The 14,008-nt window shown below is 32.6% G+C and overlaps 1 protein-coding gene across 1 annotated transcript in view; it reads right to left on the reverse strand.

The window, feature by feature from the left end:
• LOC108906872 (activin receptor type-2A) overlaps window positions 1-8,407 on the reverse strand; it is a 14,759-nt gene extending 6,352 nt beyond the window's left edge. The window contains exons 1-9 of the mRNA XM_018710303.2: window positions 8,041-8,407; window positions 7,791-7,984; window positions 7,553-7,709; window positions 7,364-7,500; window positions 6,951-7,109; window positions 6,676-6,898; window positions 6,420-6,621; window positions 1,414-1,669; window positions 1,164-1,350 (exon numbers count right to left, since the gene is read on the reverse strand). Of these exons, the coding sequence (XP_018565819.1) occupies window positions 1,171-1,350; window positions 1,414-1,669; window positions 6,420-6,621; window positions 6,676-6,898; window positions 6,951-7,109; window positions 7,364-7,500; window positions 7,553-7,709; window positions 7,791-7,984; window positions 8,041-8,110 (1,578 nt within the window). The 5' untranslated portion in view covers window positions 8,111-8,407 and the 3' untranslated portion in view covers window positions 1,164-1,170. The remainder of the gene's footprint in view (window positions 1-1,163; window positions 1,351-1,413; window positions 1,670-6,419; window positions 6,622-6,675; window positions 6,899-6,950; window positions 7,110-7,363; window positions 7,501-7,552; window positions 7,710-7,790; window positions 7,985-8,040) is intronic.
• Window positions 8,408-14,008: the final 5,601 nt, after the last annotated feature.

Here is a 14,008-nt window from a genome sequence, read left to right on the forward strand (position 1 = left end):
AATTTTTTTGTTAAATACAGATAAAATTAAGAAAAAATAGTACTTTAAAATTATAATTTTTGAAAAAAACAAAATTGCAAATTGATAAATGTAATCTAATTGTTTAAAAATAAAAAGTGTTAACTTTAAAAAATTTTTTTAATAAAGGTTGAGCGGTCTTTTCTATGTGAAAAATTTTCAAGTATCTAGATGCTTTATTTGAGAGTGTGCAACATTTTGAAAATTCAAAACTTTTTTCAACATTTTTTTTGAAAAATTATTTTGTAGAAACTATCCAACCGATTTTAATGAAATTTGGTGTGTTGTTTTTTTTTACCAAAATATTTTTAAAAAATTATCCAAAAAACTTGATTATTTTGCCTTTTTTTCATCAATTATTGCTATTTTGCAATATCGGTAATAAATTTAAACATTTTTAACGTACAGTATATTGTGTAAAATTCAATACTAAAACTTTTTTTCTCTTGAATATTCTTCCAAAATGCATAGGTTCCAAGATATAAGTAAAAAACTCGGATAAAATAGGTATTTTAAAAATTTTTTAAACATTTTTGCAATTTTGAAAATATTCCGGACCTCGCCCAGAACTAAGGATCTACACTTTTATTATGTGAGTTGTACTGAAGGTAATCCAGAAAAAATTTGCTTGCCCCCTGTCACATCCGCCTCAAAACAGATCCGCCCTGGTCTAAAAGATTTATCAAAATTGTTAAACAATGACTTAATTTTAAGATCTGGACAAGTTTATATATTTGGAGGGTCAGAATCAGGAGAAAGCTTCACTTAATTTGAAAAAAATTTATGATAAATGGACACTGACAAATGAAAAGTAGCATTTTATGACAGCTCCATAGAAAATGAAAATGCTCCATACAAATATTTTTAGTACCACCCACTCGTTACACACTTCTCTCACAAAAGAATCGCACAAATTTTCAGTTCCTGCAAATGTTTCGCTGCGAAAAGTTGGAGACACCAAAGCTTTATGCCGGTGTAGGGGACCTTTAATAGTTTTGCTTCAAAAAATATTTCCAAATGATTATCTACACAAAAGCAATCGCATTATTTTCACGAATTCATATTTGATTAAAAACGATTCAAAAAACGAATATTACATAAAAGAATTACCTATTTTGCAAGGTAGAATTAAGCAGACAACTTACCTTATTCCTATATGCTGTTCTCCTTCAACGGTGTCAGTGGTGTCTCGTTTTCGATCCGCCACCCTATGGCTGGCTGTTGGTACTTCATCTGGAGCATCACCCGCTCCATGACGCAAGAGGCCGACAGTCTGGCCTCCGCATCGTGGTCCCAACATTCCTCCATCGTGTCGCACATAGCTGCCAAACCCTAAAAAAAAAAAGAAATATATAAATTTCACACATTTCAAGGTAAAACGTCTTCTGAACCTACCGGATGGTGCCTCCAGTGCTCCTGGATGACAGGCCGGACCTTCTGTTGCACCACAGACTCCTGCATGTCCTCCAGGGTAGGGTGCTGCCCCACCTCCTCCTCGAAGGGCAGTCTGTACTCGGGTATGGGCCCGTCCTGGCCCGTACACCGCGACACCAGTTCCCACAAGACCAGCCCGCAGGCGTACATGTCTATGCGGAGGAAGGCGTCCGGCGTGAAGCTGATGGCTCCTTCCAGGACCTCTGGAGCCATGTACCTAAATGGAAATACATGCGTCTAGTTACGGTAGACTCACAGCCATTCATTGGCACATAAAAACGGCAATCAATTATATTTGCAACTAGCACATATTATTATTATGCGACCTAAAAGTTTCTTTTCCAATATAGGTAATTAAAGACAAGAAATTAATAAATATTAATAGAATAAAATTATACGGGATGTTTCACACCACCCATCCACCCTTTCTGAAATCTAGGGTATCTAATAAAATGAAAAATTCAATACCTCCTAATAATGAATGGACTATGCCGGATCGATTGGAAGTACAGTAAGACCCAGCTTAACGCGTAGGATACGTTCCATCAAAGTAGAGCGTAATGCGAAACAGCGCTAAACGAGGCTATCTTAACATGTAAATAATGGGGTTAGGGGAAGATGGATAGAAAATTGGTTAGGTATTAAATTTAATAATTATGTTTTTTTAATAAAAATAAAACCAAACATTTATTTCTTACAAAAATAAAAACAATATAAACGAATATTACTTATAAAAACAAATAAAAGTCAGTCAAATGATTCAGTCTATTGTGTTTCCAATTTTCTGCCTTTTTGTCAAGAAGGCATCTAATGTAGTTTGCGTTTTCCTTTTGCGTTCTGTTAGAAGTTGTTGATAAGTGGATAAAGCATCTATAACACCCCGTCTTGCTTTTGAACTGCTGTCAAAATTTGGATCATTTTCCAAATTCAATGCAGCACTAATTTGAGATTGACGTTCACCAGAATCTAATCTTCTAATCACTTGCATTTTAGTTTCCAGTGAAATGCTTTTTCTGGTTGCTTTCTTTTCTTGTTTTTCATTATCACCCATGATAAAAACTAAAGATCATAATATTTGTCACTGTATTAATCGCTATAGTATTATATAAATTTATACTTACAATAATATCAACAAATGTTTCAACTGACAAAAATGCGTCCGTACAGCTCCGCACCAAACAAGAAACACAACTACACTGTTTCGGGTAGGTTATGTATGTACATATTTGGAAACCTAGCACTGCGCACAATTTCGGGGAATCCCCGTAGTGCTGCGAGCAATTTCGGCGAATCCCCGGGTAGAAATAAAAGAGCGCGAAACCGAAACAGCGCTAAACGAAACAGCATTAAGCGGGGTCTTACTGTATTTTCAACTTCCGGCTCCCACCGGAAGTGGTCTATTTAGACCAGAAGTCAGTTTTTTTTTAATGGAATACTTTTTCTTATTGATCGCGATTTTACGCCGAAAACTAATAATCTTTTGTAAAATTTTTTTTCTAAATCATCCTTTTCCACCACAAAATGAGTTCCGAAATGTAAGTGTGTTCCCCTGAGAAGTGACATAGAGAAATGAAGCACAGTACAGTAAATCCTTGGCGTTCACGGATTTGTGGTTCACGGATTTAAATTTATGCGGTAGCTATCCATGTCACCTTTTCTTTGCCGTTCGTGGGACGTTTGCTTTGTCATTCACGGTCCAAATTTTACACATTTTACAGATGAATACCTGATTATGAGAAACCATAAATAATCACAAGTGTACATATGCAAGAACTCAATGCATAACAAACCTTGTCTAGATTCATCAATTTTCGAGGATAGCATAAACACACTTGCTGCCCATACAAAGCAGTGCATATGTATGGGCAACTTTTAAAGTGCATCGTTGACAATTGCAACATTTAAGGCTCATAGTAGGTGAGCCTACTAGGCTGCTAGACGTAGTTTTTCTCATATTTTGCACCGTTTGGAAGAAAATCTGGAAATATCTGTTAAAGAATGCTGGAACCAATTTACTATTTTAAATGCAATAGAAAATATTGCTGCCTCCTGGGCGGAGGTGAAATTGTCAAACATTAATGTTTGCTGGAAGAAACTATGGCCTCAGTGTGTTCACGAAAGTGCAGTAGAACCAGATTCACAGAGAAATAGACAAAATTGTGGAAATAAGCACACAAGTGGGGAAGGAAGGTTTCGAAAATATAGTGGCTGAAGATGTGGAAGAATTGACCCGAAATAAAGACGACGGTCTCACTTATACAGAACTTGAAGAATTAACTCGAGAAGACTTCGTTTTGAGTTCAGAGGAGGATGAAGAAGAATTCAGTGTTATCAATCCATTAACAACAAAAAGTGTTCAAGGAGTGTTAAACAAGATGTCACAGTTAAAACCTGAGATCATTGAGATAGATCCAGATATGCAGAGGAGTATGGTTATTAGCAGAGGACTGGACAACCTCTTTTCACCATACAAAGAACTTTTAAAAGAATTGAAAAACCATCAAATTCAAAAAACAATGACAGACTTTTTCCAGAAGAGGTCTATCCCAGCATCTGTACCACCAAGTACACAAAATTAAGTTTGTAAGTGTTTAAATGTTTTTGTTTCCGAAAACTCTTTTGCCCTATGTTTTAAAATGGATTCAATGTATGTTAATCTTAAACAATTATGAAATTCAAAATTCATATGCATGCGGAAACATATAAATGTAGTATCTTTGATTTTGTTCCAGAATAAATATACATAAATATACAGTGAGCGGCAAAAGTATGGAATATATTTATTTAAAAATCAGATGTTCGTTATTTGAAAAATCGCTCGGACTCGTCGAATTATATTTTTAGTTGCGCATTTTCTGAAGCCATTTTCATTTATACAGGGTGTCCCAAAAAAAAGTTATGAAATCAAGGCCAACTTTTTTAAATGGAAACCCCACTTTTTTGTATTTTTATTCAATTCTCCATGGAATTCTGATCATTTTTTATGTAACATAACCTACACCTATCTTTAACCGTTTTCGAGATAATGGCATCTGAATACAGAATATGGAAAATTTTAAAAAATTACCCTGAGATTTACCCTGCTGGTTTTAAAATAAAACCACGTTTACTTCTCCATCTTAGATTTGTGTGGTTCACAGAAAGTTGCTTGAAATCAGAAAAATCCATAAGAAATAAGTGGTTCGGTGATTTATTTTGATCATTAGGACGCAATGACTTGAATGCAAAAAATATAAGTGAGGTATTTAGGTATAATTTAATTAAAAACGCAAAATTTTATTGTATATGATTTTGTTAAATGTCACTATTTAAATTACAAACCAGGTTATTTTGCAAATTTTTAGCACTGTTTCATGTTTTTTTTGTAAACACAAAATACAAAAACACAAAATGTATTTAGCAGAAAGTACTCCAGTTCCCACTGACTTTGACATTACAGTCCTTACGTATCGAGAGTATTTTTTGTAAATTTTCCATATTCTATATTCAGGCGCCATTATCTCAAAAACGGTTAGATAGGTATAGGTTATGTTACATAAAAAATTATCAGAATTCCATGGAGAATTGAATAAAAAAACAAAAAAGTGGGCTTTACATTTAAAAAAGTTGTCCTTGATTTCATAACTTTTTCTGGGTCACCCTGTATAAATGAAAATTGCTTCAAAAAACGCGCGACTAAAAATATAATTCGATGGGTTCGAGCGATTTTTCAAATATGGAAACATTTTTCCTATTATTCAAAACAAATATTAACTAAGAACCGTTATAATCGTGCACTGGGCGCTGTATCGTCTAATCTGTTTAAAGGTAGACGATGGGCGATGACAATGCTGCTTCAATATCCGTGTCACTCGTTTCCCCACACCGTAGTTTAATGCCCTGTGTCGCATTGTTGCCATGACAACCGCCGTAAACAACGCTACGAAGAGAAGCGGAATACAGACTGTTTCAATCTACGAGGTTGATGTTCGCGCTCAACAAAGGCAATGTTTTTTTAGAAGGCGTTTAACACGCAACTATTTTGTTTATTTCTGCGTATTAAACAAACACAATACATTTTCAATATAGAATTATACCTAAATTATAAAATTTATATAATATTAAAAATAATTTTAAATTGCACAATCAAACGGAAATTTTAGGTGAAGCGGTGCGTCACTTGCGTCACCTGATGAGCCGTCACTGGAAACAATTATAATAAAATGTGGAAATGGAAATTATAGAGGCTATTTTTACATGCTGGTCTTCATTCAAAGGTTAGAGCAACAAAAATGCAAGATATTTCTTTGAAAGATTACATTATTTAACAATTTCAATATGTCAGGTACAGAGGTTTCATAAATGTTTACAAGCCACGTGACCACCGAGCTGGTACTGGTAGCGAAAACTCACTAAATCACCAATATTAATGACTCATTTACAATGAACAACGACAAACTGTTACGTCTACACTCGATTTCTATGTATTTCCTGGACAAGCGCCCAGGATATGTACGTAGTAGAATAACGCTCTTGGAAGAACTTTTATTGCAACCCAAAGGGTTGAGAAAAGTGTCAGCAAGAAAACTTTTGGACTTTGTTAAATGGAAATTACCTGAACAAGTTTGACTAATGGGCCTCACGTTATGCCGAATAAGGCCGCAGTGCTATGGGACTTGAATATAACCTAACCACAAATACATGAAGAAGAAGAAGAAGACATAAAAAACCATGGCATACCAAACTTTATTTATATTATTATTAAACAAAGGGTTGTGGTTGTTTATCACACTAACTTGACGCCATTTACTTAATAATAAAGCAACTTGGTAGAGAAGTTACATTAAAACACTATACTTATGGATCCCAACACATCTATCAGTTTTACAAAACACCCTGTATTCTATTGTTAGCAGCTTCTACTCTGTCCAAGAGAAATAAACACAGATGTTCAATGCTTGTAACCATCAAGCTGTCAATTTGCTTACCTTCTTGTTCCTACTTGCCCGTGAGTGTCCCCACACGATTTACCGGCCTCGAAAATAATTGCAAGACCGAAATCGGCTATGCAAGCCGTCATGTCATTCTTCAACAGCACGTTTTTGCTTTTGAAGTCTCTGTGAGCTACGGAAGGCTTCGCGGATTCTCCCGGACCTTTTCCAGGAATCGCTTCGTGTAAGTGCATTAAACCTAAAAACGACAACTTTTAGGGCATCAGTCATAACTTGAAAACATCACTTTTACCCCTCGACATGGTCTCTGAAATGCGGCAGAGTTCGTTCCAAGTCAGCGTGTGAGCTTTGAGGAAATCGCACAGTGATCCCCTTTCGTGGTATGCGGTGATCAACCAGAACTCTGCTTGGAGGTTATCGCCACGTTTCTCCACCCCGATGTAATGCAAAATATTGGGATGCTCCATATACGGTAACTTGAATATCTCCTGCTCCGTCTGCCAGGATTGCTTGTCCTACAATTTTTTATTTTAACCTGCCTTTTCCGAACTATCTGAACGTAAATACCTGTATGGGAAATATTTTGACGGCCACTTCTTCGGTTTTCAACTGCGCCTTCCACACAGCGCCAAACCTTCCCCTGGCCTTTATCTCCAACAACTGGATCGGTCTCGTGTCTAAGAACGGAGATGGCGGAGGCATTGGGTTCGGTTCTGAGGTTGGTAACTGAAAATCAGAACGGCACAATGTGTAAATTTGTTAGGAAACATCAGCGACATCTAGCGATACCTTGAATAGATAATAGCCACTTACACCCCACTGAAAGAGCAGCATGCAAAAGAAACAATTAAATTAAAATGCAGAATGTTCCTTAATGTTAACGTCATCGCTTTGAGGAAAAATTACTCAAAAAAATACCGTCATTGCCAGTTTTAACGATCCGCTAAGTGAAATGTTTGATAATTATAACAAAACCTTACCCCATTGAAGTAGGGCTTGTTCCGCTTTGTCCAAAAGAATGTAGCTGCTGTCACAAATATGATGAAAAGTATTCCAAATATAATCAGAATGATGTAGTAGTAATTGAAACCCACAGATTCGTGAGTTGGTACTGCAGCTAAAATAAACAAACATTTTAGAAGAAGATAAATAATACCACAATAACTTACTACTAGGAGAAGCTTCCGTAGGTGACGGTTCCCAACTAAAATTAGTATTACACATGTTACCCTCACAACAGCAGAACAACAAGTTGTTCTTGGGGTTCTGGTCTTTTTCGACACATTTCGTTTGGTTCACACAATCAGCGGCATTAAGAAAACATCCCTACAACACAAATGTTTAAACTTTTCACATCACCTAATATTATTGAGTTATTAAATGTGCATCGTGCTCGTATGTGTTTACCTTGAGAGATACGTTCACTGTGCCATCCTCTTGTATAGACCACAGTACATAGCAATGATTTTGTTGTCCCTCCACTGGATGTCCACATTCCTCTACTTCCATGCACCCCGGATAGCCTGCCCCATTGCATGTACTATTGTAGTACTCACATTGGGTGGTAATAGGCGCAGTATGAGCCACGGCTGCGTCGGTGTCTAAAATTGAGTTTGTTTTTATTTTGGTTCTTGCACCTTGTTTGTAAACCATTTACCTTGCCCTACATAATGAAGTATGTAGAAGAGTATGCTGTAGTTGAATATACTGCCTTTGGTCACGATCATTTTTACGGGTGATTCTTTGTTACAAAATCCCGGAAGAAAAATTTAAATAAAAATAAAAAAATTTACGTATTATTTTTCCTAAAACCAAACATGGATAACTTGGCCCAGGTCAAGAAATTTAAAGGTCGCTTAACTCCCGAAACGGGGTATTAATCGTCATGGTTTTTTAACTACGGCACGTCACTTAGTATTTTACACAAATTTTCATTACAAATTTCGCACAAATATTCCAATAAGCAAATAAAAAACAACAAATTTTGTGTGATTCTCTACATCACATTACACCTTTTCCAACTAGTTATTGCAACTGAAGGAACTAAAATCCCTAGATACTAAAAATTCCTGGCATAACTTTTACTCTTTGGAGTTATGTAATTTATTTTGTTTATTTGTGTTTATCCTAAAATAGATCCACCGAAATATTTTCAGACGGGCACAACCATCTCAATTGAATAATTACGTCTATAATAGTAAACAAATACCACCCCAAAAAAATGCAATAATTTACCAGCGTAGCATCGTGCTTGCATGGATAAACTGTGTTTTAATAAAACAGTTCCGCATAAACGCGTGTTAATAAAGATTGTTTAAAATAATAAATACGACGATTTAAAAAAAAACGAGGGCAATATTATTTGTTTACGTTTCCTCATATGTAAATGAAAATTAAATTAACGTGGGCGGATCTGCGTAGATTCAACAACAGGATTGAGGAATTGCGAAACAAACACATGGCTTGTTTTTTATTGTGATCGTGATTTTCGTCAGCACAGGCATACGTAAGATTCATAGGCGTGTGCAACCGAAAATGTAATATTATCTATTTCTGTTGTAATAATTACATGTTTTCAATCGTATATGGAGGGAAAAGTAACTTAAATTTTTAATTTAGGGAAATTTTCCGATTAGGAAAAATTTTAGGAATGGAATTTTTCTTATTTTGGAATTTCCCGCCGAATTATTAATAAATACGACCCATAAATAACTGCGCTTGCGCGTTTTGAGAACAAATTCCCACAGATTATAGAAATAAAGAATAGTAAAGTAAGATTTAATAATTTCTGTTTCTCTTCTATACGTTTCATGCTGTAAGGGATGACCGGGAGATTAATAAATAACTCGTTTATTCTTGACTTTCTTCCAACTTTTCTACTCTTATTTCTTTCATATAAACATATAAAATGCATAATATTTTAACTTTACCCCCACCATAAAGAAACATATTACATAGACCCAGAGAACACGCTCTTTCTACTTATTTCTTATTCTTCTTCTTACATTTAGTACCAGTAAAGAGCGCTCGAATTTAAATGTTAACAATAAATGCCTACAACACTTTGACTTGACATGGGTAATTATTTTACTACATAAATGACTATAATTTCTATTTTATTATTAAGATTTCTCAGAAGTAGTTTGGTATATTCAACGTTAAACGCGTTTATTTCCAATACGGTTAGTTGTTTTGTGACATTACTGCGGACCTTACCTCAATCCTTCCACATTCTTCTGCTAACTTCAAAAGTATATTTTGTACTCTATCAATTCAACTACGAACTACAGTTTTTGGTTCAACATATTTCTGAGCAATGGGCAATAATATATTCTTTTAAATGTCGGAAAATAATATAAGTATAACCTTATATAATCATGTGGAAATTTTTTAGGGGTTGTTAATTAATAACAAATTAATATAGCTTGGCGCACAAAATACATGTTTGAAAATGTTTGCTGCCGCGCTAATTTGTAACGTCATTTAGTGCAACCGAAAATCAAGATGAATGACAGACCGGACGATGCAACAACACGAGCATAGGAGTCTAGGAACAGCTAAGTTCACTTTACTCTCCGCTGTTTCACTTGACTAATTTCCATCTCGTCGGCATGTGTTGTAGATGTAGATTAGACAGCAAACAGCCGAGAAGATAGAATATTCTTTTCTTTGTCACACTAATGAGGTCATAATGCGTTCTTGATCAATTAACAAATTTAAAATTTTTATAAATCTATAATTTGCAGCATTTAAGAACTTTTTTTTAACATTATTAGTTATCAGTTATAAACTACAAATTTATGCAGTTCTAAAAGAAATAATTTTTCATGCTATTCCCAAATTCTGAGCAGAGAGAACATCTATTGAATTTTTCAGCGACATACTTCAGGACTAGAGAAAATATAAAAACTTACCTTTAAATTTGACCAAATAATGCAAACATTTAATTTTAATTTAAAATTAACAATTACCAACTAAAAATATATTTTAACTACATAATTATAAAAAAAAATCCTTTATTAATTACAACTAGTCACCTAAACATTGTCTAAATCATAAAAATATATTTACAATTACTTAATTATAAAAAGGTCTTAAAAAGAAGGTTAATCTTAATGTACAATAAAATTTAACCTAATAATTACAGCAACAATAAGATTAACATGTACGGTACAAATATAAAGCAAAAATCCACATTTTCAATAACCGTTTTATAGGAAAAGCTTCGAATTTGTTCTTGGAAGATAGGAAAATATTCCATAGTATAAAAATGTCGACTTTTCAACAATATTTGTAGCTAAAGTAAAGTAAATGTACAAAATGTACAAACGGGTTATTTAAAAATAAAAAAAGCGTTTAGATAATATTGTTCTTAAACGTATCAATTTAAATGAACAGAAATATTTCAGATAAAATATGATACTTCTATTTTAAAAATGTGTAACGTAAATATATTATTTAATTAATAAAAAAAAGTATCTTCAAGATTAACACTATATAGACAAGTTGATGTAACTGTTATATTAAATTGATGAAATATTTCAAAATAATATTCATCAAATATCAAAACAAAGTGTTCATATGGCAAAAAACTCAGCATATTAAAAAAACCTGCTCTTTGACAATTCCGAGTTTTCGATAGCTGCAAGATAACTATTACATAAAAAGCATCAAGAAATATAACACAAAAAAAAGAAAAAATTGAACTATTTCTCTCATTGGTGTTTCTCAATTTATTTAAGCTAAAAATGTACAGGAGGTCAATTTTAACACTTAGAAAATTCAATTTCACAAAAATATAGCCAAACGGTTTCTAAGGTGTTTTTGGATAGATTTTTGAGATTATATGTAAGGAAAAAATCACTCCATCTTAATCTTCCACATTTAAATAATTCTTTAACTCCCTTTTTTTTAGTGTGTATATTATGTTTTTAAGAAATTTTATACTGACTTGTAAAATAAACATGTATGGATATTTCTTTCGCAACAAACATCTCTTCACTGTACATTACAGTAAAATTAAGCAAAAATAGTGTGACATGTTACTTACAATGCAAATTTTACTCATTTTATTAAATGGAGCTATAGAAAAATACCACCGATGCTATCTCTACACAAAAAGTGAATAAGAAACAGAAATAAACAATCTCAAATTACTAGAATTTATATACAGGGTGTTTGTAAATAAGTGCGAAATATTTTAGGGGGTGGTTGCCGAAATTATTTTGTGAAAAAAAGTTCATATAAACGTAGGCCGAAACATGTTTCGTTTCCGAGTGTTTAAATTTTAATTTTATATTTACTTTTATTAATTATTTCAAAGAGTTTTAAAGATATTGACTCCAAATTTAATAGTTGTATTTTATTTAGAAACATTGACAGCACCTACTAGATAATGTATCAATAGAAATTAAAAATACACAACTTGCAATAAAATGTGTTTAATTTTTTTCCTCAAAAACGGTGTATCCTACGAAAAAATTTAAAGAGACCAATTTCATTCAGGATTGATGGTGGATTTCTAAAAAAATATCAAAACGGGAAGTCAGTGGCGTACTATTTTTTTTTTATTAAAAAAGGTTGTGGCATTCTTGCACGAATGCCACTGGTGCAAGTAGAAATATTCGGATCACCCCAAAAAAATGAACATTTATCCCTCCAAAGCGTTTTTCAAATGTCGAGTCAATATCTTTAAAACCTTTTGAACTAATTAATAAAAATAAATAAAAAATTAAAATTTAAACTCTGTATCTCGGAAATAAAGCATATTTCGACCAACGTTTATATGAACTTTTTTTCACAAAATAACTTCGGCAACCACACCCTAAAATATTTCGCATTTATTTACAAACACCCTGTATATGCTGTTGATGTACTCCAACAAATTTTGATGGTGGATTTTCTATCCGAAAATGCTCAATTCTTGAGTCTTGCAAATAAGCAAGAATTTTTTGTTAGAAATACAATTTTAAATACAATATAACTACTAGAACTGAACAAATATTGCTGAAGCAATAATTTTATATTTTTTTCGAGTTAATATCCTTCTGAATTAAAAATTTGTACACCATTGATCTTCCTGTAATTTTCATAAGCATACTGTATTTAAAATTGTATTTCCAAAAAAATTGCTATAATTTTTTTTTGAAATGCGAATAGTATTGCAATTATTTTTTATTTATTCAAGGATGTTGAGGGTTTATATTAAAAAAAAATAAAAATAACTGGCAAATGGCTTGTTTTCAAATGAAATAACACATTTTTTTCTTTCAAATATCAACTGAAATTATCCAAAATATTCAGTGTTGTTCAAAATTCTAGCGTTCTTAATGATCGTGTTTCCCAGAATCTCTGCCACTGGTTTGACAGATTTGTGTACGAACTCAGCAAATTTTTACCCATTATTAGTCAAGTCATTAGTCCAAATTTCATCAATCTAGCTCGAGTAGATATTTAAATAAATGTGACATATTTTTTAATTTGAACGCCCTTTATCTCGAAAAGGAAATGTTTTGTAGAAATTTATTTTCTTGATTTGCGATGGTAAAAGTTACTATGTATTAGTTTGTCGCAGTATTTGATTAACACCCGAAGTGCATGGAAGTAAACGAAAAGTATCTGTTTTCAATGAAGTGTGATACTGGGACACATTTAACATCAAGGCTGCACAAAAAAGTGAACAAGAAACATTTTACAGAAATACTTTTCTCAAACAATTCATACAATATGAAAGAAACCAAAATAGGTGTGTTTTGAACAAATTATGAAATTGGGGTACGACTGTGACTTTTTAACACCAATCCTATTCAAAATAGTAATTAAAAAATATTTTTACAGAGATAAACATTTTTCTCAAACAAAACAAATACCAGAATTTATACAAAACGGAAAAAAAAATTAAGACGCAAGACACGATTTTGACCATTTTACAGAAATAAATTTTTCTCAAAATAAAATTTTGTAGATTTGAAGAAATTATGACGAAGATTTTGATCTCTCAACACTAGTGTTATGCACAAAAGAAAATAAAAAAAGTTTTTTATAGAAATACCTTTTTCAAATAAGAAAATGACTAAATTTATACAATATTGAAAAAAAGAATTTATGTTTTGAATGAATTGAAGAACTGGGGCATGATGTTGACCATTTAACACTAATACTATGCAATAAAAATGTATAAAAACATTTTTATAGAAATATATTTCCTTCAACTAGAGAATTATACTTTATGTAATACGGAAGAACATGAAAAATGTGTTTTAATAACTTTAGATACTGGGGCACAATTTTAACCATTTAACACCAGATATTGAAGCATGATGTTGACTATTTAACACTAATGCTATGAAAATGAAACATATTCATAGATATAAATACCTTCATTAAACTAGAAAATTAAACATTAGTAATATGGAAGAACACGAAAAATGTGTCTTAATAAATGGAGATATTGGGGCACGATTTTAACCATTTAACAAAAAAAGAAATAAACATTTTTGCTGAAATAAATAGTTCCAAACAAGAAAATGACTAGAATTTATCCAATATGAAAGAAAATGAAGTGTTTTTAAGAAATTGGAAAAAGTTTCTGATCTTTTAACACTTGTGTCATGCAAAAAAGTAAA

The sequence above is a fragment of the Anoplophora glabripennis genome, unplaced genomic scaffold (genome assembly GCF_000390285.2).
Source record: "Anoplophora glabripennis isolate ALB-LARVAE unplaced genomic scaffold, Agla_2.0 scaffold144, whole genome shotgun sequence".
Lineage (NCBI taxonomy): Eukaryota > Metazoa > Arthropoda > Insecta > Coleoptera > Cerambycidae > Anoplophora > Anoplophora glabripennis.